Consider the following 27,975-nt stretch of genomic DNA (forward strand, 5'->3'; position numbering starts at 1 on the left):
CCGCAACGCGTGCTCTCCATGAAGGAGAACACGCTTTCCCACAATTCTTCAGGGGGAACCTGGGGCCTCCTCTCTGCTATTCCCTGTGCAAAACCTGCCCCAGAGGGTTGGGGAACCCTCTGGAGCAGATTTATGGGGTGGGGGTAGGGAATTGCAGAGAGAGGAAAGGGAAGTTCTTTGGAGCAAGTGGGATGCCATTAGTGTCGTATTGAATACAACCCTACAACAGTTAAACTGGTATATTGAAGATACAAGTTTAAAAAACTGACAAGGACATAGAGCTTTCAGACATTTCTGTTTTCTGATCAATGTTTATAACTTAATTATAATTATATTAATTGTAGGGGGGGTTTTGTTCACTGACTCATACCACCTTGAATCAATATAGCCCACTTTCAAATGTGAAACTTAAATTATGCCTCACATGACATTAAGATAAACCCACATAAATTTCTTGAAGCGAAACACATTCTGTTTATATGGCAGCATGGCAGATCCTTGCTTTGAAAGAAAATGGCTGACTAACGCAGCCTATCATCTGTTCAGATGACCTGTATTCTAAAACAGATTGTGATTTTGTTCCTGCCAGCCCCCCGCTAAAGAAAATGAATGGTTGATTTAAAAAGGGGGTGAAGAGAGAGATGTAACTGAATTAACCATACAAACCGTAGAAGATATTTGGGCTTTGTTTAGGAAACCAATTTATTGATTATTCAAGTACTTTAATAATACCTGAATAAATTTAAGACTGTGTGGCACAGTATATTGTTGGCTGTTTCTGCTGTGCAAAGTGAATCTGTGGCTTTTCAGGAGAGATTTAGTTAGGATAGGGCTAAATGTGTTGCCAAGCAACCATCTCTGGTGCTAAGGCTTATAATCACCAGGAAGGGGGGGGGGCTTTAAAAGTTTGCCTTCCCCAAACAAAAGGGAACTGGTGAGTCATTTTCAGATGCTGGTAAATAGAAATTTCCCAGAAAATTGTTCTCTCTGTTTCTGAACTCCCATTTAGGATGTTTGTCACATCCACATCATCTCCTAATGCTGGATTTAATCAGATTTGCAGTCAAGATCACGAATCCTGTCAGGCTAAAGGCATCCAGGGTGACGCTATGGGAAGCTGCCCTCCTTCAAGGCAGCAAGATGAGGGGAGTGAAAGCGCTGACTTCCCAATGGTTTTCCCAACCGAAGATCCAGAAAACAGTGATGACGACAGCCAGGACAAAGTCTTCATGTGCGCTTGTACCTGGAGATGTTCTATTTAATATTTAGAGCCTCGAGATCCAGCAATTTAAAGCAGGTAACAGAAGCACGAAGCTGGAGGTTGGATAAGACTTTTGTGAATATTCAGCAAACTGTGGCTGAAATGAAATTGCTAGCTAGGCTTGGATTGTGAGTGGCCATTTCACATTAAGATACATTCTCTAATCATGGGAATAATGCTCTTCTTGTTTTATTAAAAGTGGGTTTTGTGGAAGCTGAAATAGTACCTCAGCAAACACTATTTATTGGTATTTATTTTATTTGGGGTCACTTTTGATTTAGGACTGTTCTTGAGACAGTTAGGCCATTGCTGTACTAAATTGGAATGCTGTGTTGAAGTCTAATAAGTCAGCAACTTTAAGCATGGAAAGGAATGCAGAACAGAAACCTTTTTCTTTTTCAGCCAGGGCATATTAATTGAATGCTTTGATATATTTGATTATTGAGTAGGTAGTGTGTAATACAGATGGGTGTTATTTTACCAATAATCTATAATTTGCTTCAGCTGTCTTATACATTCATTTAGTGGAATTCATATTATATAGTACTCTATTTATTTTTATTTTTCTGCCAGATAGCACTTCTGTCTCAATCACATTGATCTCCGTGGAACTTTTCTTCTTGAGCTTGATTGCATCATGTACTGATTTTGTATAAATGGATAAAAATCTGGCTCTGACCTCCAGAAACTGGAATATTATTAAAAGAGTTTCAGGTTATTTATGCTATATAGGTGAAATTTGTATGCTTCTTTCTGAGCATTGCTATTCAGCCTGTTATTTGTGCTGGAATTTCTTGGGCACAGTGGCATCAAAATAAGGGAAATGGATTGTGGGGGGATTATATATACAAATATAAGTGGGCTGGTATTCAACCCCATAAAAATCCAGAGTGTTTCCACAGACTGCAAAATCTGTATGTATAAGAATGAGATTGGTCACTTGACTCTCCCAGCGCTGGCAGAATCTCATGCGATGCAGTGAGGTTCATAAAAGTTTTGCAGATTCAGAATGCTGCTTTGGTATTGTTTCAAAGCCGTTCTATTCTGGGTTTGCTTTCAAATGAGAAACTTGTAGTTGTCTCTCTTTAAAATGATAAAACAGACACAAATCTCTTTCACTTAATCAAGCTGTGTACTAATGTCTGCTCACCAGTTGCAGTTTTGTGTCCTGTGGAGTCGTCTTTCTTCTTAGGTGCAGGACATAATGCTGAAGAACACTTTTCATTGGGCATACAGTGACATGCATATGTGTGCACACCATCAAGATGCAAGAAAAAAATGATTCTGTTTGCATTTAAAGGCAAGAATATGTCATTCACATTTTCCAAAACAACACACGAACCAAAACACAGCCATCCTTCAAGATTCACACACCTCTCATTTTTTTCAAGACAGTTTGCCACCCAAGTAATGACTAAAAAATGTGTATACTATGGTGAAGTGTGCATATATTAGTGAAAATTACATACATGATGAATTTATATGGAGATTTTAGAAAAATCACAAACTGATGTGGAGAACGTTAGGCAAGCCCCAAGCAGTTTGGGATTAAGTGCACATAATTTAGCTTTTGATTTTGGTACCCAAAAGCAGATAAATACAATTTAGGAACATGTTAAATCTCCCTCTCCCCTCAGACTAGAATAAAATGGCTTTTACACAAATGAAACTCCTCAACGTGATCCTCAATCTTCCCAAGGGGTGGTTGATTTAAAAAGTTGTTATTCTCTCATAGTACTCAGAACTGCAAAATAATTTTATAGCGCTACATGATATTGATTTAGAATTGTAGAAATATTAGAACTGTAGAGTTGGGAAGGACCGTAGACATCATATAGATTTGTTTCTTTTAGGAAATGAAAATACATGATAACTAGTAACAACAAGGAAAAAATGCTGTAACAACTTAGCAAACCATAAAACTTATTCTCATTGTGACTAAAAGGGGAAAGTGTCCTTAAGGAAAAATCCTTCTGGTTAACTCAAAGCCATAACCATAATTATTTTCATTGACAGAGCAAGTAGGCCAATCTACTCAAAGTAAATGCCAGCAATTTTAATGTGTTTTGTTTACTCCTTGGTAAGTGTTTTCTAGGTGCCGTGTGTTAGAAATTATCAATGATAGCAAAATGACTATCCAATGTATATGTGACTACGAATGTAGGCTTACAGCACAATTACCGGTACATATTTATGCCTTTTAGGAAAGAAGTCTCATTAATTTCCAGGAATGTATAGATTTGCAGCCTTAATCTATGCTAACTGTCCATGTTAACCAATTCAGATTTGTGCACCAAATGCATTTATTAAATTCCTTGAATTATGAAACAACTGGTGTTTCCCTGCCGAAAACACCAGTTGTTACATTTTAGTATTACATGCTGTAGGAATGTGGAAAAGGGGGAAATAAATGATTACAAGTGTCATGGCAAGCAATCAGTGTCAGATTTACACACAATTTACGTAAACTACAATTTAGGGTTTCAGATTATGAGTTGCCTCCTAATACAAAAAAGATGAAGTTTCAAGTTTTACATTATAATTGTAGAGTTGGAAGGGAACGCAAGGGTCATCTAGTCCAACCCCTCCAATGCAGGAATCTTTTACCAACATGTGGCTCGAACCCACAACCCTGAGATTAAAAGTCTCATGTTTTTCCAACTGAGCACACTAGTTTTTAGGTGCACCCTTGACTGTGTATGCAATTATTTCTATTTCTCTTTTTATTGTCATTTCAGTAAGAATAATATACATTTTTGGCAATACTATGGGGCTTCTTAAACTTGGGATAGCTTAGGGCCACATCATGACTTCATCCAGCTCTGAGTTGTTCACTGTATCCTGAGCACTCCTCCGTATGCTGGGCTCTGCTTCCAAAATGTTGTATATGATGCTGGAGGAGAGATGCCAGTTATATTAGCAAACATTTGAGGAACATCAAAAGATTCACCACCTTGGTGTGTTCACTGTGCAATGTGACCTTTTGCGTTGGTCAAAACTCCTGTTTTGATGCACCTGAAAAAATATGAAATGAAAAGCTGTTTGATTATATTTTGAATTACTTCTCTCCCCCGCTCTGCACGATAACAGCTGTTATTGGAAGTGAACAAACTAGAAGACACAAAGCAAAGTAATCATGTGATATTTATTCCTACAGATACCAACATTTTATATTTACAAAGGAATGATTTGTTAACTACAAAAAAATGGCTGCTGGGTTCATGTGAGGGAGATTTCCATGGGAAGCCAGAACCTTCCCTTGACACAATAGCTCACAACACCCAAGAAACAAGCTGCTACTTAAATGCAAGATCAGCCTGTTTTTTCTGCAGTGGAAACAGGTGTGACAGAAATAGCAGACGTAGGGTTGCCATATGTCTGGGAAATCCCAGACATATCCTCTTTTGAGGGGCCTACATGCCATTCCAGGGGAATTTTACAATTGTAAGCAAATGTCCAGGTTTTTTTTTTGGGGGGGGGGGTTAAGAAGTGTGTGTACGTGGGCAGCTCAGGCTCTGGTGCGGACGGATCTTGGTGGCTGGCAGCAGCAGCCAGTCGGGGGGGGGGGGCAAGTGGGTGATCACCGAAAAAAGCTCAACAACTTTGTTTGTCCAGATCCCCCCCCCAAAAAAAAAAATAGGTAAAAAGGGTAAAGGACCCTGGACAGTTAAGTCCAGTCAAAGGTGACTCTGGGGTTGCAGCGCTCATCTCTGCTTTCAGGCCGAGGGAGCCGGCGTTTGTCCACAGCCAGCTTTTGGGGTCATGTGGCCAGCTTCTAGATATGGAGCCCTAAGCAAACACCTATCACTTTTTTGGCTGTGGTCTAAATTTACCAGGTCATAAATTTGATTCATTACCTGTTATACATTGATGATAAAATGCTTTTTATAGACCTTGGTTCATCCAAATGAGAGCTACATTTTGTGGATGCGGGTGGTGCTGTGGTCTAAACCACTGAGCCTCTTGGGCTTGCTGAACAGTAGGTCGGCGGTTTGAATCCGCACGCCAGGGTGAGTTCCTGTTGCTCGGTCCCTGCTCCTGCCAACCTAGTGCAAGTAGATAAACAGGTACCCTTGTGACAGGAAGGTAAAAGGTGTTTCCGTGCATTCTGGCTTCCGTCATCATGTTCCGTTGCACCAGAAGCGGTGTAGTCCTGCTGGCCACATGACCCAGAAAGCTGTCTGTGGACAAGTGCTGCTCCCTTGGCCTGAAAGTGAGATGAGCGCTGCAACCCCATAGTTGCCTTTGGCTGGACTTAACTGTCCAGGGGTCTTTTACCTTTACCAAACATTTATATTAACAGTGAGAATATGATTACATACATTTTTAAAAAATTAAAACGGAGTCCCGGTCTAGCGATATACAACTGCTCCATTGCACATGTGAAGAGCTTCATTCATTCCAATATACCATGGCTGTCCATAAATGGGGAAGCTCTTTTTGGTGAACCTGCTTCTAAAAATTACTGGACCACAGTCTAGATTTTAATGATCTTGTTATTTGGGTTTGGATAATCAGTAAAATATATTTAAGTGACTATGTACTGCATTTCCCCCCATTATCTTTGGTACAAGCACAATATCTGCAGTTTATTTAACTTTTTGGAGATCATTCACTGCAGCATTTTATTCAAGGAAACCTCACTGTATTTTGTAAATAATGAAAATCTATGTGTGAAACTCCTGAGAATTTTATTCCATTTCTTCTGAGTAAACCAAATTATGTTTTTCAAATTAATCTCACTCCTCTGTGTTTTGACTCCCTTGCTTTAATATTGCTGTATTTATATTTTGAATTTTTTTTTTACTATAACTTCCTTCTGTTTGCATCAGACTTCTATTTAATTACATTTCTGAATGCAGAAGTGTTATAGAATGGTTTGCAGTTAAGAAGCATTTTCCCTTCTACCATAGATGCCGAAGTTACTTAATCTGATAAATCTCCTAAATTTTTCTCACTTTTGTTACAAATCGGGGGTCTTCCTTCCTTCTTGTTGACCACTGGATGGCATGTCTTTGACACTGCGCACCAGAAGCGGATTGTGGGGTGAGACTGGTATGCTTGCTTTCTGGCCAGCGCATTGCTGTTGCTTAGAAGGAGGTCAGCATGGCTCAAACTGGCTCTACTAGTGACTTTTCACCATCCTGACCTCCTCACCACCTTTCCCTTTCTGTCTCACAGTAAACAACAGCCATCCACTTGCTGGGAAGGCAGCTGAGAAGCTCTGACCCACCTTCAGCACTCCTTCTGCTGAACACAATTTATCAATCACCTTTTATTGGTATACAGAAGATACAAAAGTATATAAATCAAAACATAAAATTGGCATCTGTTCCTAAAAGGAGTTACTTTAAGATAAAGCTAATACAGACATAATAAGGTTAAAAAATGCCTCTCAAGTCTTATGGCGACATAGTTTCATGGCATCTCATAAATTTTGCTTCATTCTCCGACTGTTGAGTAGAAAGAAAACCCTGCAGAGGTCAGGACAATTTAACCTTTTTTCAGCATGGAGTTTAAATGTTTATCGTGGATTTTTGTGTAAAATGGGCAGCTAAATAGAACATGTGCAATAGTTTTGACCTGTTTTATGCATTTCTAAGTATGATTTTTTTTGAGAATCTTCCTTGCAGAATTGCTGATGGCAAGATGTTAGGATTTATCTAGATGGCAGGACTTTACAAGCAGTTCTGCAAGGTAAAATATAATTTACTGAGTTCAATGATGTGCCAAAGAGAGTGATCTGCTTTGCATGCAGAGAATCCCAGCTTCAATCCTCAATATCTCCAGGTAGAGTTGGGAATGTTCATCAGAAGCCCTGGAGAGGGCTTGTCAGCCAGTGTGGGTAATAGTGACCTGAATGGGCTGTTCTTGGTTCAGTATAAGGCTGTCCTCAACTATTTACTCATTCAATTTTCTTTTTCAGAAATTTGATCTGATTTGTGTGTGTGTGTGTGTGTGTGTGTGTTTCAGAGATTATGAGGAGTGGTAGATGGGGCTGAATGCATCCTTTTAAAAAATGTGCTTACTTTACTTTTGAGGTGCAAGAGGGGTTTTTGTGAATATCCATTATTTTATACTACAAACCATCTCAGTGGTCTGCAATTTTCAGCCTCCCTAGCTCCAACCAAAACTCATGACGCATTTCCAGATCAGTAAGTGTGGGCAACCAGGGAGGCTGCAGAGTGCTGGACAAATGTTAACTGGAAAGAAAAACACCTTTTGCCCTTGACCACTTTGCAATGACAGGCAAGACAGACAGGTGGAAGGTATCAAGGAATGCCCTGTGCAGTTCCTTCTCTTGGATGACCAAGGTAGCACATATTAGGAATATTGGTCAAATGTGATATATCACCTTAACTTGGAACAAATATATAATGCCAGTGCCTTTTTTTTTGGGGGGGGGTACAGAAGTACGCATACCCCTAATCATTTTGTGAATCTAAGTTTGGCCTCATTGAGGGGCAGTATTTCAATATGAGTGGGAAAATGTGAGTACCTCTAAACGTGTTTTTTTTAGAAAAAAAAGCACTGTATAATGTCATATTACATTGAACATTGGTGTGTGTGTGTGTGTGTGTGTGTGTGTGTGTGTAATTGATGAACGCTTAACTGGAATATGTTTTTCTATAATGGCTACAGATTGTCTAGCTGAAGCTTCAAATGCAGGGCCATCTTTACCTGGGGGTGCAAGGGGTGCAGGGCATCCGGTCGCCAAATTCAGGGGGCGCCAAATGCATACCTACTGTATACTGTTCCCTCTCGATTGGCAGCAGTGAAAAGCAATGGAGCGAAAGTCCCCACCCCGCCGTCGTTCTGTTACTCCGTAGCGTCAAATATTCCCGACGAGTCAGGAAACAAAAGCAGGGTTTTTTCCGCTGCGCCGTTGTTACAGGTGTTAAACCTTGCGTTTTCCCCCTTTCCTTTTCCTTTCCTCATTGCTAATCTGACCGTAGTTTAATCTCATTTCCTCTGAAGTGTCATGACCGACACCATCTATTTGCAGGTGGCCTTGTGTTGTGCGATTTGTATACTGTATTAAAAAGTGGGGGGATTGAAGTGCTGAGAAGCCTGAGGGAAAGAGCTGCCGAAAGGAGGACCACTCACGCCGGGCAACAAGGCCACCAGTGCCGCTTCGGTCCCTGGGCCTGGGTGGGCGAGTGGTGGGTCCTCCTTCACCGCCCCCAAAGGGGCCGCAGGGCGGCTGGCTTAATAACTACCAGGACCCGGCGGTGCTTGGGCAGCCGAGCCGCTTCTGTGAGGCGGTGCTGAGGCAAAAGCTGGGGCTTCCTCCTCCCTGGCCTCTTCCTGCCACGTGAGGATGGAGGTGGCCAGGCCCATCCGCCTGAGGCCGCCATGGCTGCGCCTGCCAAGCCCAGCTATGGGATGGGACTGCAGCACCCAGCAGGTAGCTGTGGCAAGAAAGGCCGCGGCGGCTGCAGCCTCGCCCTCCGCCCTCCCTTGCTTCGCCTCTCTGCCGTGGCTTCCCCTCTCCCCAAAAAAGCTCAATAAAAGATAATCTGGGGGCAGCTAAACTAAATTTGGGGGCGCTGGGTGAATCTTTGCACCCCGGTGCCACATATGCTAAAGACAGGCCTGTTCAAATGCATCTCTTTTTAGAATATATGTCATTCCCATTCTTTGGACTTAGGAGTCAGAGCTTTCCTCTCTCTCATCTTCCCTCTCCTCTCTGCCTGCTTCCTATCAGAATGCTGGAAGAATATGATGAGAAAGTTATTTAACTGTTGCGTCCAAATTCTACCCTGATTTCAAAATAACATATTTCCTGATATGATTTTTGGAACACAGCTATGATTGTCCTAAATCCAAAGGAATTATATTTTTCTATACTTTCTAGAATATCAATCACATTTCTATATTTTTGCAGGGAAGTATTTATAGAAAGGAACCAAGCTAAATGCTTTAAAATATTTCAATTGCACAGTTTGACACTTTTATATTTTACTTCATGGAATTACAAATATATAATAATAATAATAATAATAATAATAATAATAATAATAATAATAATAATAATATTTTTTAAACCATGGCTTGAATCCAAAGATGTATTCTAAGTGTAGAGGGATACCTTTGGATCCAAACCTACATATTTCTATAAGTTTTAAAAAGTAGGAAGGTGGTGTTTCCCCCCAAAAAGATTTATTGTTTTCCTCCCACTGTTAAACATATACTTAAAATTAAAAAATTACTGGTAAACAAATGCCATGACTAACAATCCAAAATGAAGATTTCTTACTAGAATTCATCTCAGGCTGTTTAAAGCTGTCACTCAATCTTTAAATAAAATAAAAAATCTGGATTGGCAAATGAGATGAGCAGACTTGTGTATCTGCTGTGCCCCTGCTCTAGTGGTACGGGGTCTGCGATTTCCAAACCATCCCAGACTTGGGAGGGAGAAACGCCAGGAAAATGTGTCAGGATGGGTAAGTAATAATAATCACCATAATTTTATTATTTGTACTCCGCCCATCTGACTAGGTTGCCCCAGCCACTCTGGGCGACTTCCAACATATGTAAAAAACATAATAAAACCTTGAACATTAAAAAGTTCCCTATACAAAGCTGCCTTCAGATGCCTTCTAAAAGCTGTATAGTTCTATATCTCCTTGTCATCTGATGGGAGGGCGTTCCACATGGAGGCAGCCATCACTGAGAAGGCCCTCTGCCTGGTTCCCTGGTTCACTTCTCACAGTGAGAGAAGCTCCAGAAGGTCCTTCGAGCTGGACCAGAACGATGGGGGTGGAGACGCTATTTCAGGTAGAAGTCCCACTAGAGTCAATGGTGGTGGTGCAGTACTTGTGCCAGCTCCTGTCTTGGTGTATATTTCTGTTGTTTGCAGGCATGTTTGCGCAACAAGAGGGGGTTAGGAACCAGCATAGGTGTGTTTCTCCCCTGTAGACTCTGCCTACGAATCCAACCCATTTTTAGGTGGAGCATGACCAGCAGAGAGGCTTAGCTGGTTGAGCCATCCTGCAGTGCTCACAGACATTTTCTTGGGTATGTTGCTGGTGGCTCTTCACTTCTGCTGATGCCAAGAGCCTCCCGCCTCATTCTAATGCCCCTCAGCGGATGACCTGGTGTAATATAGGACTGCACCTATACTCCAGGAAAATAGCTCTAAGGGGGTTGGGACCAAATGTTGCTTTTTCATTATCATGCATATAATGGAGAAGGTACTGTATATGCCTCCCTTGTATACCACATTGATTCCTATGCTGTGCAGTAGAGGACCTCCCATAGACAACATCCTTTCAGGAGGTTTGTTCTGTATAATATAGGAATTGGGCCTTTAGCATTATGGCAGCAACCTTTTGGTATACTCTCTCATGACATATCAGGTACCGTTTTTGTTGTCTTTTTGACAAATACAGAAGATCCTCCTCCTTCAACAAGCCTCTTAAAGGAAGATCTTTATCCCATTTTGATTCTGTAGTGGAACTATTTTGAACTGTTTTTATATATTGAATTGTTTTTAATTTTTGTATTATTTTATATTTGGAACTGTTTTTAATTTGTCTTGTTTTATGGTGGCAACTGCTTCCTTTGTTTTATAATCTCTCTCTCTCTCTCTCTCTCTCTCTCTCTCTCTCTCTCTCTCTCTATCTATATATATATATGTATTTGGTGTAAGCTACCCTGGTAAAGGGCAGAAATCTCATAAATAAAAGGCACCCCCTTATTTATTTATTTCATAAACTTTATACACTGCTTGATTGTAAAAAAACTACAAAAAGATAAAACAAGAAAATCTAGAAAAAAATCCCAAACATATCTTGAGGAAATAGAAGTTAAAATACTAAAGCATATTAAAATTACCTCAATTTTCTAAGCATCTGGGTAGACATTCTTCAGTCTGAGAAATACCTTGGAAATACCCTGTCTATGCAAATTTAGAAACAAACACTTGCATTTTTTGTTTTTGAAAAATCATTAACTCCTAAGTACTACTGCATTACTCAAGTCTTTTGACAGATTAGTCTTTGAAAGGAGAAAATAAATAAGAAACTTCAGATACAGCAGCACACTTGGAAGACAACAGAAACTGAGGTCCCTGAAACAGAAACCTTTTAATAAGGAGTGGTGTAGAGTTCAGAGTTATCCATTTCAAAAAAAATATTTGAGCATTCACTCTGTTTAAACTTCTGTTGCACTAACTTGGGCTTTTTTCTGAATTATTCGAAGAAGTTAATTGGGGGAAGTAGAGATCGTGCCTTAAGTGTCTACAATCTACCATCCCAATGTGAATGCAATACTGCTCCCCACAAGGCAAAACTTTTGTCTGATCTTCTAGAATTACAGTGACTATTTCTTTGATTTCTTCATTGAATTACTACCAGCTAAAAAAATTTAAGAAAATAGGCTCACTCAGTCTTTCCCAACCTGGTACCCTGTAGTTGTTGTTAGACTGGAACTCCCATTAGCCCCCGGCTAGCATGGCTGGTCATCAAGGATGCTGGAGCTCCCAGTCTTGTTGTTGTACTTCTACCTCTCTTAGGCCTCCTTTCTGCACTGGCAGGAGATGCTTGCTCTGTTCTGCAGTCCCCCCTCATCTTGGTTTTGCTTTTCATGTTCACAAAAGAGAGAAACATTGAATGCTTTGTTATGGCTAGGTGGGCAGGAGATGGGACCAAACGGCGGGAGCTCACCCCGCCGCGGGGATTCGAACCGCCGACCATACGATCAGCAAGTCCTAGGCACTGAGGTTTTACCCACAGCGCCACCCTTTACCTTTACCTTCAAGTTGTTCTAATGAGTTACATCATAGTAATTTTGAGAATCACTGTCTCCTGATCATTTTACATTGCTGCGGTAACATTCATCCTTATATATGTTAGCTGCGTGGACTGGTCTGCGATCCCTTGACATTTTCTTCTACTCACAGTGCAGCAGCTGCAAAGCGAGACTGACTGTCTTGCAGTGGGATGTAAAATGATCAGGAGACAGTGATTCTCAAAAGGTAAAGGAACCCCTCCTATGGACATTCCCCCCCAAACAATATGCATAACTAAATTACATGTCTGAGAAGGCTTGTTGAAATAAAGGTGTTTTCAGCAGGCACCTAAAACAGGAGGGAAATGCCTGCCTAATGCTAACAGGCAGGGAGCTGCATAAGATGGCTCTGTGAACAAGGAATGCTCCCTTCCCCAGGCACAAAGTGATTAAGTTTCCCTGGCTTTACTCTCGTTATATCAGCTCACCACAGTCACTGCTGAGACACAAGCTTTTCTTCATGTAGTGCAATGACTACAGGAGGGAAGATTGGTTTGAGACGGGGGTATTTGGGCCTCCCCACTGTGGCAGAGGCCCCTCTGGTCCTATCCATGGTGGAAGAGGGCCTTGTCAGGCCTCACAGCCACCTTCTGACACACATGACATCACACGTGTGTGTCACACGTGTGACATCATGCACATTTGACGAGCCCTCCTAATTCTGTGTGCCTCTGCTCAGCACCAATCAATTGGCCCCCAAGGAGTGGGAGAGGTAAGGATCAGTCTCACCAGCTGCAGTTTCCCAGCCCTGCTCCATACATGGCATGCACATTTAGCCCCTGGATATGGATACAGATTGTGAGGCAGGAAAGGGAGTTTGGCAAAATTAGAGGCTGGAAAGAGAAAAATGAGGTAAATGAGGAAAAACTGTGTCTCCCTCAAAACAGGCAATACTGTTAACTTTCAGAAGATGCAAAGAAGGACTTTAAAAAAAGGGGAAAAAAAGAAAAAAGAAAACACGTGGAAAAGCAAGTGCATCTGAGCAAATGAGGTAAAATGGCTATTCTAAGCAAGGATGTGTTGCAGGAAAAACGTGTCAATTGCACCTCCCGGTGGCAACCCAAAAAGTTTTCTTTAAGAGAAGTCAGGATCTTTTCTGCACAGGGAGGGTATGTTTGTGCATATATATGTTGAAAATAAGCTTTCAAAAACACTATTGAAATCTCAAACTTGGCAAGGTGTATTTTCTTTTAAAATATTTTATTTAAACAAGAACATACGCTTCAATAACACACAAGAACAAAAAGAAAAAAAGAAAAAGCAGAGAGTTCAAGTAGGGAAGGGTGGGCGCAAGCAGTGGGGTGCCCTCTGTTGCAGTTGGATTTCTCTTCCACAGGCCGTCCTGGGGGGCTGAGAGGGGAGGACCAGAATCGCACAGGGTTCCCGATCATGTGGACATGGAGCGCATGAAGGTTAAGAGCAGAGGGCTCGGGGAAGGCACATGCACACCCACAACCTCTACTCACATTACTTCAGTGTCCCAAGAGGGATATTTTAACAATATGTTGACACCCTGTAGAGTGTCCATAGGAGGGCTACCTAGAAAAGGAGTCCTTTGAGGAATGGCTGAAAGAGTTGGGAATGTTGCCTCACAGGGAGGCCTAGAAGCAGTGGCTAGAAATGCCTCCTGCACAGAGCAGGGGTGGGACTTGGTGGCCTTTAAGATGCCCCTCTGTGAATGAATACACTGATTTCCCCACTTTCAGCTGTCTTCAGCTCCTGCTCTTTCTTATTGTTCCAAACCATGTAAAGCAACTGGTAAAGCACATTGTGCCCACGTCACATCAGTCAAGAAATTAAGATGTATACGAGAGCTATAAAATAATAATAAAAGATTAATGTTCAACTTCTGTTTCTGCCTACTGCACCTGGGATATTGCCATTTGATATTTTAAAATGCTAAATACGCGTTACTATCATACCAACTCTAACCTGCATAATTAGGAGATAAGGGTCCTTATCTGATCTCTATGGGTAAAGTTCTTTTCCAAGTTCTCCAGCTCCCATGCTGCGGCATGTTTGCTGGATATGTGCCAATGCAAATCTCTTTCCTGAAAAGTATTTGGTGGGTTATATAACCTGCGGAGAGAAGAATACGCAGAATCAAGACAGTATACCAGTGGTGACTGTGGCAACCTTTGTAACTCAGGCAATGTGTTATGTAATGGCCAGTCCCTTACTATTTGAAGAGTAAATATCAGGAGCCACCATGGAGGTTCCAAGCAGACGTGTGAGCAGTCATAGGAATGAAAAACACAGTCATATAACCAAAGTTTATAGGCAAAGTCTCATCTGCAAAGGAAAAAGAGCCAGCAGCAGAAGTGCATTTTTCAAAAAGCCAAAAAAGTGGAGCCTAGCTGAAATCAGTGGGCCTAGACCATGCGGAGGCAAACTAAGGCCCAGGGGCTGGATCCGGCCCAGTCGCCTTCTCAATCTGGCCTGCAGACGGTCTGGGAATCAGCATGTTTTTCCATGAGTAGAATGTGTCCTTTTATTTAAAATGCATTTCTGGGTGGGGCATATGAATTTGTTCACCCCCCTAAATATAGTCCGGCCCCCCACAAGGTCTGAGGGACAGTGGACCGGCCCCCTGCTGAAAAACTTTGCTGACCTTTGGCCTAGACATACAGCACAATAAGAAGTCCTACTGAATTGAGTGGGTCTTACTCCCAGGCAGTGGCGTAGCGTGGGGGGTGCAGGGGGGGCCAGCCGCACCGGGTGCAACATCTGGGGTTAGGGCAAATCCACGGGTTAGGGGGCGCAAATCCACGGGTTAGGGGGCGCAAATTACTTGCCTTGCCCCGGGTGCTGACAACCCACGCTACGCCACTGCTCCCAGGTACGTTGAGTACTGCAACATACTGCAGCCTAAATCTAGATCTAACCCAACATGTTCAAAATTATGTGACTCCATAAAGACTACCATAAGGTTACCAGATGTCCCTGTTTCCCGGGGACAGTCCCCGGATTTACAGCTTTCTCAGCATTCACATGTATGCAGCGAACAATAAGTGTCCCCAGGTTCCAGGTTCACTGAAATTTTTTTGGTAACCTTAGACTGCCAGCAGCCTGGTAAATATTTCTTGTAGGTAAAGGATGGAGAACTTCTGGCTCTCCCATTTTTCTGGGCTCCAGGTCCCATCAGCCGCAGCCAGTGGGTCCAATGGGGGGAGTTGCAGCCCAGCTATGTCTGGAGGGGAAGGTGAACACTCACTTTCTGCACCAGTTAAATTCAGAAACTTGGATTGCAGGACTTTGAGGCACTGTGCTTTCTTTTTTATTTTTTTAAAAACAGATTTAATTCTGTCCACGTCGAATGGGTCTTTTCCATGTTTTCAGCAGCTCTTCTTTTGATATGCAAGTCGCCTCGAGTCCCATCAGAGGGAAAGGCGGGGGGTAAATATATGATACGGCCGAGGATGGGAAGGCTATGCACACAGCGCCCTCTAGTGGCCCGCGGGCAGGAGCCGCACGCGGCAGCGCCTCCCCCCCCCCCTCGTTTCAAAGGCCGTAGGCTGGCGGGCTGCGCTGGCGCCCTCTGCTGGAAGCATCTGGAAGCGCCGCCGCTGGCCTTGCTGGGCGCGCGCGGAGCGGGAGAGAAGGAGGCGCGCGAAGCCCTTCTGCTGCGCCCACGGGCAGCAGGTGAGCCGCGGGGAGGGGGGTCGGGTTTGGCAAGCCTGGGCAGATCGGGGGGGGGGGGCAGAGCAAAAGGGAAATGAAGAAGAAAACCCTCGAGTTGCTTTTGAGAAATCCAAAAGCGGCAGCAGAGAGACGTGCCTTTGAGCATGTGCAGAGTCCCCTCTGAGCGGCGTTTTGCAGGGGGCCAGGGGAGTCGAGGCGGGACTAGCCGGGCTCCTTCGTCCCTTGGGCTCCCTGCTGGTCTGTCCCCAGAAAGTGTGTCCCTTGCGGGGTTGCCAAGGCGGCCTCGAGGGTCGGGCTCGGCGTCGCTCCTGGGCTAGTGGGCGGCGGGGGGGGGGGGGGGCTGTCCTGGATATAGATGCCAAATGCCTTTTCCTCCAGACGGAGGGGCCACGATGAGTCTTTGTAGCCTCCCTAGGTCTGGACTCCAGCTCGCATCAGCCCCGTTGGTGACTGCTTGATTATAGAGTGTCAGATAAAGCCAGAATAAAGAGCTCAGAAAAAGGAGAAGGGTCCTCGCACCCTTTGCAATAGACAAATGTCTTCACAAGTCATCTCCAGAAAAGAGACCTTTGACACGATCTCCCGTTTTCTCTTTTATTGAAGAACAGGATATTTTAATGCCACCATCGTCAGAGAGGTGTCTGTGGAGGGGATATATTGAATGAAAATGCATTGTATTGTAACTTTTGAATAAATGTGGGGGGAAATGTGAAAATGGTCAAATACATTTCTGTCTCTTTCAACCCTGATATTTCTCTATTGGAAAACGTTGTGATAGATGCAAAACCCAAACATTTCTTGCTTTAGCTCTTTAGAGGAAAGCTTAGGTGTAGCTAGGAGAGGGGAGGTTTAAACTACTTGTTTATATTTTGAAAAGCAATGAGTTATCCAGAAATCCTGTCCTTAAATTAACTTTAGTTTCTTCACACGCCTCTTCATGATTCAGTTTATGGGAGAAAAGCTGAGACTGATTCCAGGAATTCTACACTGGAGAAGGGACAGTTTGCAGTAAACAATTCTTGCTTCAGAGGCACAAGTGGGGGAGCCAGAACTTGGTTCAAAGTGCACACTGTTGCAACACTGCCATAAATATTTATAGAGGTGGAATTCAGCTGAATCATTGCCAAAGTGCAGACTTCTCCATCCATAAATTAAATAACGACATGTTCTGGTTTTTGGATTTTTAAAAAAGAAAATAGTTTGGGATGAATTTGCCACTTACTATGTTGTCCCCAAAACAATTACATCTCATTCCATTTCTTAAATAGCCAGCCTTCTGTTTTGCCTGCACACATCCTCAACATCCCATGTTGCTTGTTCTGATAATCTCATTTACAAGATAGCTGCTTTCAGAAGGCGATGGATGGTCCTCATCTCCCCCGCTGGAATCCAAGCAAGTCTTATTCCACAACCATTGCATCTCCTAATATCCCCATTGCTTCTAAGCTGGCACTGAAAGGCCAACTTACATCCTTTAGAGCCAGGGCTAAATCCAGCCTACCACTTGCAGATCCCTAGTCATGGTTTGTTTTCGTGGAACAAGGAGGAGGCCACGTTTAGATGACCAAATCCTGTCTAACCAGGATGTGCACACACTTCAGGCAGATTAATAGTGCAAAAATATGGGTTGGTATTTTAATAAATTTAATAATAAATTTTATTTATATCCCGCCCTCCCCTGCCGAAGCTGGGCTCAGGGCGGCTGACAACATCGTATGGATGCTGTGAGAAGCTTGTTTGCTTGAGCAAGACTGATCCCAGAATAAGCAGCCATCCAGAGGTACCGCAGGGTTGCTGCCTATATATTATGAACAACTTGACTTTGGTGAAACATTGCTGTGTTCCCCAAGAGGTATTTAGACACATTTAGTTATTTGGCTCTTCTGTAAGTATTAGGGTGCTCTACCCAATAAAAGGTGCTTTTGGTTGTAATTTAAGAGTCAGAGTTGTATACGGATTCTTACCTAAAATGTAATGAGTTGGGAGTGTGCTTTTCCACTAGATAGATAGATAGATAGTGGTTTTACCATATGATATCACTGGATGCAAAAGTGTGGGAGAAAGATCCTAGAATCACTTGTAGATGGAGAGATTGTGGCAACCAGAGAGAACCTCTGAATTGCATTGGGAAGGGGGGGGCATGGAGATAATGCGCCACAAAGCAAATGGGTTCTACTGTGTAGAAGGGTATGGAGCTGCAAAATGTCTTGCAGGAAATCTATGTATCTACACATGTCTGTAAGTTTTATTTTATTTTAAAGGAGTTTCAATCTGCCATTTTTCTTCTCAGGTATTTTCTTATTTGAAAATGAATTTTACAGCTGAAGAAGTTTCCTTTTCAAAGGTGACCATTGCCTTCTTTACGGTGGCTTCCATTTTAATTACTATACGAATTTTTATGAAGAGCAGGCAACCTCGGCCACCAGGACCTTGGTCTCTGCCAATTGTGGGGAATCTTCTCCAGCTGGGAGAGTATCCCTACATTTCATTTGAGCGCATGCGGAAGAAATATGGAGATGTGTTTCAGATAAAGCTAGGAATGGTACCAGTCGTTGTCGTTAATGGACTGGATGCAGTGAAACAGGTGCTGCTTAGAGATGGGGAGAGTTTTGCTGCCCGACCTGACATGCACACCTTTTCTTTTTTTGCTGATGGAGAGAGCCTGTCATTTTCTGTGAAGTACGGAGAAAGCTGGAAGCTTCAGAAGCAAATTGCCAGCAAAGCTTTAAGGTCGCTCACCAAATCAGAAGCCACGTCTTCCACTTGCTCTTGTCTCCTCGAAGAGCATGTTTGTGCTGAAGCTTTGGAACTGGTGAAAACCTTCGTGGAGCTCTCCAAACAGGCTGGTAGCTTTGACCCTGCTGCCTCCACTGCCTGTGCAATTGCGAATGTTGTCTGTGCCCTCTGCTTCAACAAAAGGTATGACCACGATGACGAGGAGTTTCAAGGCATGCTTAAGGTAAACGATGATTTCATAAAAGCATCAGGTGTCTTCAATCCAGCTGATTTTATACCATGCCTTCGTTACCTCCCGCTTCCTGCTGCAAAGGCTGCTCGAGAGTTTTATAGGAAGTTCAACAACTTTGTTGCAAAACGTGTAGAAGACCACTACACCACATACGATAAGGTAAGCTTTCAGCCGTGGAGGCGGAAAACGCCGGGGGTGGGGGTGGTTCTTCAGGTAGCATGACACTTATCTAACCAAAGCATGGCAGGAGATCACGCCTGCCAAAACACTGAAAGGGTGAATACAGGAATGCAGAATCTTCCTGTTCAAACACTGCATTTCTGCAGTTTGTGGGAGAGTAGAATGGCAACTTAGATCACATTTCTCATATTAACATTCCTAACATTCCAGACATGTGGAAGGTTGACATGTGTTTTAATCTAGTTTTCTGTTTATCACTGATTTTAATCACTTTTGAATGTTATAAATAGCTGTTTTAAAAATAATTTCATTTTTTTGTAAACCACTTTGAGGATTTATTACAGTCAAGTGGTATATAAATCTTGTGGGGAAAACAGAACTATTATTTCCTGGACATGCAAATATTCTATCCAGTTTCTCTAACAGTTAAAGCATATTCGTTTTCAATGAAATATTTGTAAAATTATTTTTAAAATTCTGATCTTCTTAAAAAAATGAAATGCATTGTAATGAAGTGGCTCACTCTCCCCAAATAAAAACAACTTAGTTAAAGAAAACTCAAATTAAAATTAAAAACGCATTACAAATGGAGCAGTAGCAATTAAAAGAAAAAATAGAAGCAATGGGGCAGAGAAAAACAAGAGGCAGCAAATCAGTTGGGCTTAAAACCTCAAAGAGCCAGGTGTTAACTAGACACTCAAAGAGCAAAACACTGGAGCCCCACGACCAAAATGGTTGCACTCCATATGGGGAAGGATTCCCTGCCCCACTGCTTGGGTTCCTAAACCATGTAGGGCTGTAAAAGGAAGAATCAGCATCTTGATTTGAGCCTAGAAAGTAATAGACTATGCAGATGATGGGAAGTTGGAGCAGGATGCTGTGTTTGACTGTTGGTAGATGCTAATTGGGCAACAGCTTTTTGCAGCAGTTGATGCAAAATTGTACCTCCAAAAACTGCTGTTAGCTCTGGAGGGGAGACTGCACAGGCACAATGCTGGTGTCTGTATCCCTGGCCGCCCCCACCTCCATCTCCACCCCCTGGAGTTCTGGGATACTGATTTTGCATCAGGAAATCTGAGGAGGGGGAATGTTGCATATCAGTTCTTGGCTCAAAAAACATACCAAGTACTGTGTCCAGTTCTGGGCAACACAATTTAAGGAGGATATTGACAAGCTGGAATGTGTTCAGAGGAGGGCAAGCAAGATGATCAAGGGTCTAGAAACTCTACGATTCTATGATACCTGTTCCAGAGACCAGGACCTGAACCAATGGCTTCACGTTACAAGGAAGGAGATTCCTACTAAACATCAGGAAGAAATATCTGATGGTAAGAGGTTGTCAAGCAGAGGCTGGATGGCCATCTGTCATGGATGAATTAATTGAGGGCTGATCAAGATGACCTTCAGGATCCTTTCCAGCTCTACAATTCTGTTTCTGTGTGCATTGTAAGGGGAAACATTTTGAAATGCACATTTTTATGTACCGTGGTACCTCTGGATATGTACACCTCCGGTTGCGTATCCTTCAGGATGCAAATGCAGCAAACCCGGAAGTATTTTTCCGGGTTTCACTGCACGTGCATGCGCAGAAGCGGCACCTCTGGTTGCGAATTCCTCGGGATCCGACCAGAGCTCCGGAATGGATCCCATGCACAACTGGAGGCACCACTGTAGTTTAAAACAGAAGTCACAGATTAATGTGACTTCTGTCCAGCATTATGTGAGATTGGGAGAAGATAACACTCTTGTACTATCAAGAGAAATACCATTAGCAGCTTTCTTTTGTGTGTATTGATTTGGCAGTAAATTCCTGTGACTTTAATGTTACTTAGGCCAATAGCTTGCTATGAAGTCAGGCTGGGATTGTTGCCTAAGGAATTTATCACTATGCTTGACATTATTAACAGCTGATACTTGCTGCTTTCTTTTCCAAAATAAATTTTGTCCTAAGAGTCTGAAGCCCTTGATTTGGCTAGGAGGGGAAAAAACAAGATAGACTCGTTATATGTAGGATTAAACAAATTGTAGGTTGCCAAGTAAAAAGTGATTGGTTGAAAATAGCATCAAGGGTTTTGTTTGTTTCCTTTAGAACCATCTCAGAGACATCACAGATGCCCTCATTAGTGTTAGCAATGAAAAAAGAGAGGACGGGAAAGCTGCAGCTTTATCTCATCAGAAAATAATAGTGACAGTCAATGACATTTTTGGGGCTGGTAAGTCTGGAACATTTTCGCCACTCTGAGTTTTTAAACATGACCCTTAAAGCACAGCTGCCTGCTGTTGACTGACAGCTGATCTTTTAGGTGAAGAGCAGGTGGAATTTTAGTGGGGACCATATAAAGGCTCCTATCTTTGTTGGTGGATAGACTTAGTGTGACTTAAAATTCATGAGATTTTTAAAAAGTATACATTAATTAATTGTAGACCTCTTGCCCAGTGTCTTCTGTGTAGATGGATTTTGTGTCATTGTCAACATGGACAAACTTCAGCAAAGTGTGTTAATTTTTCCCAACACCTAAAATATGGAATTGGTTTCACCCCCTAAAATGGAACTCAACACAATCCATTTTAACGTTTGATAGGAAAGTACTGTTTGGCCAGAAATTGAGGACCTGATGACAAAATTATGGCCAGAAATTGAGGACCTGATGACAAAATTATGGCCAGAAATTGAGGACCTGATGACAAAAACTCCATCCTACAAAGCGTTGCAACTGTGGGGAACAGAAGTGTTGAGTTGTGCCCAACATTAGGGGAGTCTGTCACGCATGCGTGATGTCACATGCACGCCATCCCTCCCACCCGACCAGGGCGGCTCAGCTGCTGTCCCCCACCGCCCACCCTGGCCATGGTGAAAGGGACGCACAGGGCAAAAACCCTGTCACAGCCCTGGCAGAAGATGCGTGTGGTTTTGGGATTTTGAGGGTGCCCAGCCCCCTCCTTCAAAATTTTGCGGCTCCTCGGCCCCCGTTACAGGGCACACCTGGTGGGGAAAATGCTCGTGCAGGCATGGAAATATCCAGGACCGGGATTTAAGTGAACCATTAGCAATTACCAGTACTACCAAAACATGTCAAATCATAACTATCTAGTCAATTTTATATGGAAATGTATGGATGGATGTATTCCATACATTCGTGATGGAATATCTCTTGGGATTTGTGCATTATGCCTACAACGGATTTCAGCATATAGAAATACCGAAGTGTTGTTTGCAGAATAATAATTTAACCACAACATATTCTGACACTTCTTTTATTTTGTAGGCTTTGCTACACTGTCAGTATGTTTGCAATGGATATTTCTGTACCTGATAAGCAATCCAGAAATTCAAACGAAAATTCAAGAAGAAATTGGTAATGTTCTTGATTAAATTGATTAAATGGAAAATTGAAACAATCCTGTGAAGCACATTGCTTGAAACATGTTCCATTTTGTTCTGTGCAGATGCAAAGATTGGAGAAAGACCATCAAGGTTTAAGGATCGAAAAGTTCTGCATTACACAGAAGCTTTCCTTCATGAAATATTCAGGCACGCCTCCTTCCTGCCCTTCACTATTCCTCACTGGTAAGAAGCAGAGTTGGAGAGGGGTTTTGTTTCAGAGTTCTGCTCATATGACTACTTCATGTTTTGCATGGTGCTGCCAACACGGACAGAACTGCCAAGTTACCTTAACTGACTGCATGGAATAGTTAGCACTCTGCCCCCCCCCCCCCTTCCCTAACTTCCCATCACTGGATTCTGCCTTAACACTGGGGCTTGACCACAGAAGTAATATTCCAGATAATTTTTGCCGTCATCGATTGAATTCTGTGTCCAGTAGAGTACTGAAGAAAGAAGTGTCTTATTTTATGAGGAGTTTCCCTAGCTTATAGGTAAAAGATGTGGCTTAGGATATTTGTCCACCCTGTTACAGTTCCCTTAGATCCCCTGGTCATCCCCCAATACTATAATGCTCTTAGCCCTAAAGTGACCAATTGCAAGAAAGCCACTCAGGCAGAACTGTTTAAAATTCACCACCAGCACCACCAAAAAAGATTTATTTCTTTAAATGGCCTATATTTATTTGTAAATAAAACACTTCAATTAACAAATAAAAATGCAGGGGCTGGACATCTTTAATCAAATAATTTAAAGAAAAAATAAGTGCCACCCAAATTCAAAATCCACCAGGGTGAGAGTGGATCTTGTGCTTTCCCAGCTGAGCTGGGACTCAGCCAGAGATATGCTAGCAAAGTCCTTTACCTCAACTCAGCTGACAGTATTTAAGCCACCCAAAATGGGGTGGGAGAGGGAAGAGAAACTTGCACCAATTCAAAATCAATTTTGTCATGTGACTTAGCAACCTTTAGGAACTTAGCAAATTTATAAACAAGATTAAGTGGGAGAGTGAAAGTGAAATTTGAGGGTGAAAGCAAGAACGTGGGAAAATCAGCCAGTCTTGTAAGCTGCCTTATAAACTTCTTCTCTGGGAGCCTCACCAAGAATCAAGCTACATTCTGGATCTCCTGATGTTTTCAACTTTTTACTTTAAAGTAGAGTTCGGGAGGAGGCAGTGCTGAATCACCCTCCCAACCCAGATCTCTGCTGTTAGCCCTCTCAGGCAAAAACTCCACAGGTGCCTGACAGAAGCTTTGAGGGCAGTTTAGATGGAGAAAATGTTCATGTTCAGAATTCAGAAAAGCTGTGTTAAGGTGAAACCCAAAATGCTTCAGGAGATGTAAGCATGGAATGCCTGTACTACAAACAGGGCAAAATAAGACACTATTGCTCAGCTCAAATGAAAAACGGGTTGTGGGGTTTATTTCTTCTTTCGTTCATCTTGTTTCATTTATTTTAACAATGAATAAGGAAAACAGTATTTCATTCACATGAAACGTTCCATGACATTTGGAAAGCTCCTAAATCCCCAACTGGAGAAGCCAAGATCTGTAATGCTGGTACATAACAACATAACATCTAAGTGACCCTTTATGTCAGCAGTGATGGACCCAGGCCATTCTTGGTGGTTCCTTTTGTTTGTACCATGACACTCGTAGCAGGAAGTGTAGATCAGTGTGGGGCAATCCTAAATTATATTTCTGATAGGTGGGGGCCACGGGTTGATCTCTCACCGCTATCTGCAGATTGCTGCGAAGCTGTTGTGCAGCTCCACATATCACAGTGTTGGACAAAAGTGATGTGCATGTGCTTGTGTGTTTGTTTCCAGTACCACCAAAGATGCCACTCTGAATGGGTACCATATTCCTGCAAAGACTTGTATCTTTGTTAATATGTATCAAGTGAATCATGATGAGTAAGTAACAATACTATTTTTAAGAAAAGGCATTATAGTCAGGGTTTGTTTTTTTTCTTGTGTCTGCCGTGCATAAGCTTAGAACGTAGGGTGGACAGGGCGTGACGGAGAGGGACTTGTCTTGGGGGGCATAATGCATTTCTGAGCATGGCAGGTAGAAGCTCCTATTGGACCACTGGGCAGTAACACACACCTGGTCTCCGAGCAGAGACATCCCTGCTGCTTTCCAGGCAGAGAGTGGAAGAGGAGAAGTGGCAGGGAAGTCAGTGCTGTGTGGTCAGACTGGCAGGAGTGCCACGTTGGCTGTGCTAGTGCACTGGCAACCCCATCCAACCATCTTAGCAGCTGGCAACTGTGCCACTACCAGGAGGCAAGGTGCACAGTGACGTCCCTCCATGCGGGCTGCTCTTGGCTCCCACCTTGGGGCCTCTTGTCAGTGGAAGCCATGCATCTTCCCTGTTTGGTTGCTATCAGGGATTACCTTTGCTTGTTAGGGATATTGCCTCCTCTCCCAGCAACACAAGCGGCATTTCAAGCATCTCCCAATACAGGGGAGGGCAACCATTTTTCTCTTGGGGGCAGTCTGTTAGAGGACATCAGTGGGTCAAAGGCAGTGGTGAGCAGGACTAAAACCGAATGCTTTCTCTCTTTCTGAGCCCATCTCTCTGTGCCCCACTGATAGGAACATTGGAAGGTGCTTTATACCCAACTGCTCCATCGACTTCAGTATTGTCTACAGAAGGGCAGCCATTGGTTGTCCAGATGTTGTTGAACTACAACTCCTGCGAGCCCAAACAAGCAGTGGCCTCGGATGACGGAAGTTGTAGTTCATCAACATCTGGAGGGCCAGAGTTTCCCAACACCTGCTCTGCACTGACTGGGAGCAGCTCTCCAAGCACATTCCCAGCACTAACTGTTGGGGATTGAATTTGGGACCATCTGCACTCTCCTATGACACCTGCCTTTATGTGTATATCCCATGGGTGGGTGACCTAATCTCTACTTCCTGTTTGCTTTTGAGTCTTTTCAGCAAATAAAGCTTAGGACTTTTATCAATCCATTTCAAACTCATCTCTGCCTCCACAAGGGACATGGTTTTTTCCATTTTAAAAGTGGGCTTCCAAAAATCTGAATTAAAAATCTCAGTGGAATGTTGCTTTCCTCATTGATTAGGTGTGGCTAAATTATGTAAAGCATAACTTAAATTAAGTGTCCTACATTGACTATAGCAGCCAACTTTGCTTCTTGTAAGAGTTGGGACCTCTAAAATATGGTGTGTTCCCCCCTTTTCACAACAGATCTTTATGGGAAGACCCTTACTTGTTTAAACCAGAAAGATTTCTGAATGAAAATGGAGAGCTCAACAAGAGCTTGGCTGAGAAGGTATTGATCTTTGGAATGGGAATACGAAAATGTTTGGGAGAAGAAGTCGCCCGCAATGAAGTCTTTGTTATCCTCACCACCATCTTGCAGCAGCTCAGGCTGGAGAAACCTCCTGAAGATCATCTAGATCTGAATCCAATTTACGGGCTGTCCATGTCACCTAAACCATACCGAATTAAAGTATTATTACGCACTTGATTGTGATGAGGGCAGCAGCTTTGCTTTCAAAACTCAATGATAATGCAGTTGATGCAGTGAGAACTAATCCATGAACCTTCTGCGACTATATTGCATCTGTCAGGAGAACCATGCTGGGTTTTTTGCTTATTATGATTTTTTTAAATCACTCTGATGACAGGTATGAGATTAGCTAGCGAGCGAATTTAATCCAGGCTCTTCATGAGCAAGTTGCCCATATATCTTTCATGTTTTGTCTTGCAGGGCATAGAACTATGGGAGGAGGGGACATGCAGATGAGTGAAAGGGTGAAAGGCTCTTCTGCAGTGCCAAGACCCTGAGCTGGTGGAGGGAATTGCTACTCTTAACTGGGTCTCCCAACAGGGGTGCCAACTTGAATAAAATACTGTGGGGGCCCAGGTAAGCCCCACACCGCACAATCAATCACACGATGCAGTGCACACACACCATTTGAATGGAGAGGCCCATCAACTTTGTGGAGGCCCCCTCAAATATTTTATTGTGGGGGCCGAAGCCACCACAGCCCCTAGGCGTTGGCTCCTATGTCTCCTGGTGTTACATCTAATGGCTTCTGTAAGAAGGTGACCCAGAGGTTTTTGAGCCCACAGCTTGATGAACCACATTCTTTCTGTGGCTCCCCTGTTGAAGCCACTTACAGTGGGATTCCATTACAGGAAGTGGGGATTTCCCCATAAGAGAGAGAACGAAGCTAAGAAATAAGCAAAGGGGAATGTGTATCTAAGCAAAGAGTTGAAAGTGAGAGACTGTTCCCTAGCATGTGAAAGAGGGCAGAGAAAGAGACTGAGAGATCTTACTCTGGAAGGTATTGGCACCATTCCAAAACCTGGTGCCTGTGCTGAGCTGATGCCAGCTGCAGTTGAAACCATCTGGGCAGCACCAGCTTGGGGAAGAGGTTGCAAGGTGTTTGGCCTCAGGACTCTTCTCCACCCTTGCCTTCTTCCTACTTTGCAGTTTTTCTCTGGAGAAATAGCATTAGCAAATGGATATACTTCCCCACATAAAAAATTCATTGCTCTTGTAACGGAACAAGGTAGCTGTCAACTGTTACCTAAACAACTTTCCATGGTTTCGTTCTTGTTGCCAGAACCGGTTATGGCTGATGCAAGTCTGTTGCTTCTTGCATGCATCTGACAACGTGCGCTTGGGTCCTCTAAAGGCTAGGCCCAGAGCTTTTCCCCCCAGGGGGTACTCAAAGATACCCAGTACTAGCACCTCTTTTGTTGTTGCTGTTAAGAAGTGTGACACTTAGTGTTAACAACTTAATGGCTACTACCGGCACCTATTTTTCTAGGGAAAAAAGCACTGGTTGGGCCAAATAAAATTTTTAGATTTTAAAGATCCCACCAGTCTTGTCATTATTTTAAGCTATGTTTGCCTTCTTGTTTTACATTAGTTCATTGAACAATTGATAGACACCAGGGCCAGCTATATCTATAATGTAAGCCTAGGGCATTCCACTATTCTTATGCGAGTATTCTTATGAGGCAAAAGCCATTCACCTGGCCTGAACAAAAAGTTCATTTAAAAAGCAAGTAGGTGGCAGAGGCAGTCACAAAACACAATCTTTGACTTTAACCAGAATGAATGAGGAAAGAATTTTCAAGATTGCTTCTAAAATAAAATGTGTTGGCAGTTCTTTATCCCCCTGAGGCTTGTTGAATGCTTGAACCAGCCTTCCTCAACCTGCAGATGTTTTGGACAACAGTTCTAATCATTCTTAAGTCATCTCTAACAAGCACTGTCTGTTTCCTTATGCTCTGGTTTGGATCACTGAGATCGTCTGATGGGGCACTTCAGGTGGTTCCCGATGCCCATGGAGTTTGATTGGCCTTTACTAGGGAATGAGACTTTAGTGTGTCAGCCCTGCTCTGTGGAACTCCTTGCTAGTAGAGACTTGGCAATTTTCATTCTTGCTGCCTTTTGGATGTCTTCTAAAAATGATTTTAGTCAGACCTTTTCCACAGGAATTTCTTTTCACTAACCAGTATTGATGTTGATGTTTTTATTGACATTTTTATTCTCCTTATTGTAATTCTGTATGCTGTATTCCACCTTCTGTCCTGATGTGGAAGTGTAGTCTATAAATATTTTAATAAATACACAATTGACAATGCTGGCTGTGGCTGATGCAAATTCTAATTCAAAACACCTGCAATTGGGGGAAACTTGCCTAAGTTTAGGAAGGGGATAGCAATTTGGGTTGGGGAGGAAAGTTTGAGAATAGCTTGTTC

General features: G+C 42.9%; 1 protein-coding gene across 1 annotated transcript; it reads left to right on the plus strand.

Annotated features, from left to right (window-relative positions):
• Positions 1 to 991: 991 nt before the first annotated feature.
• Positions 992 to 27,860, plus strand: LOC114606504 (cytochrome P450 1A1-like). The gene is made up of 7 exons (XM_028748852.2): positions 992 to 1,297; positions 17,988 to 18,824; positions 20,935 to 21,058; positions 22,112 to 22,201; positions 22,293 to 22,413; positions 24,056 to 24,142; positions 25,441 to 27,860. The coding sequence occupies exons 1-7, from the start codon at positions 1,250 to 1,252 to the stop codon at positions 25,721 to 25,723; spliced, it is 1,590 nt and encodes a 529-aa protein (XP_028604685.2). The 5' UTR covers positions 992 to 1,249; the 3' UTR covers positions 25,724 to 27,860.
• Positions 27,861 to 27,975: the final 115 nt, after the last annotated feature.

The sequence above is a fragment of the Podarcis muralis genome, chromosome 11 (genome assembly GCF_964188315.1).
Source record: "Podarcis muralis chromosome 11, rPodMur119.hap1.1, whole genome shotgun sequence".
Taxonomy (NCBI): domain Eukaryota; kingdom Metazoa; phylum Chordata; class Lepidosauria; order Squamata; family Lacertidae; genus Podarcis; species Podarcis muralis.

Coding starts and splice junctions, on each gene's coding strand:
- LOC114606504 (XM_028748852.2), top strand. CDS start 1,250: ATGTTCTATTTAATATTTAGAGCCTCGAGATCCAGCAATTTAAAGCAG. Junction 18,825..20,934: donor ACTACACCACATACGATAAG/GTAAGCTTTCAG, acceptor TGTTTCCTTTAG/AACCATCTCAGAGACATCAC. Junction 22,414..24,055: donor CCCTTCACTATTCCTCACTG/GTAAGAAGCAGA, acceptor GTTTGTTTCCAG/TACCACCAAAGATGCCACTC.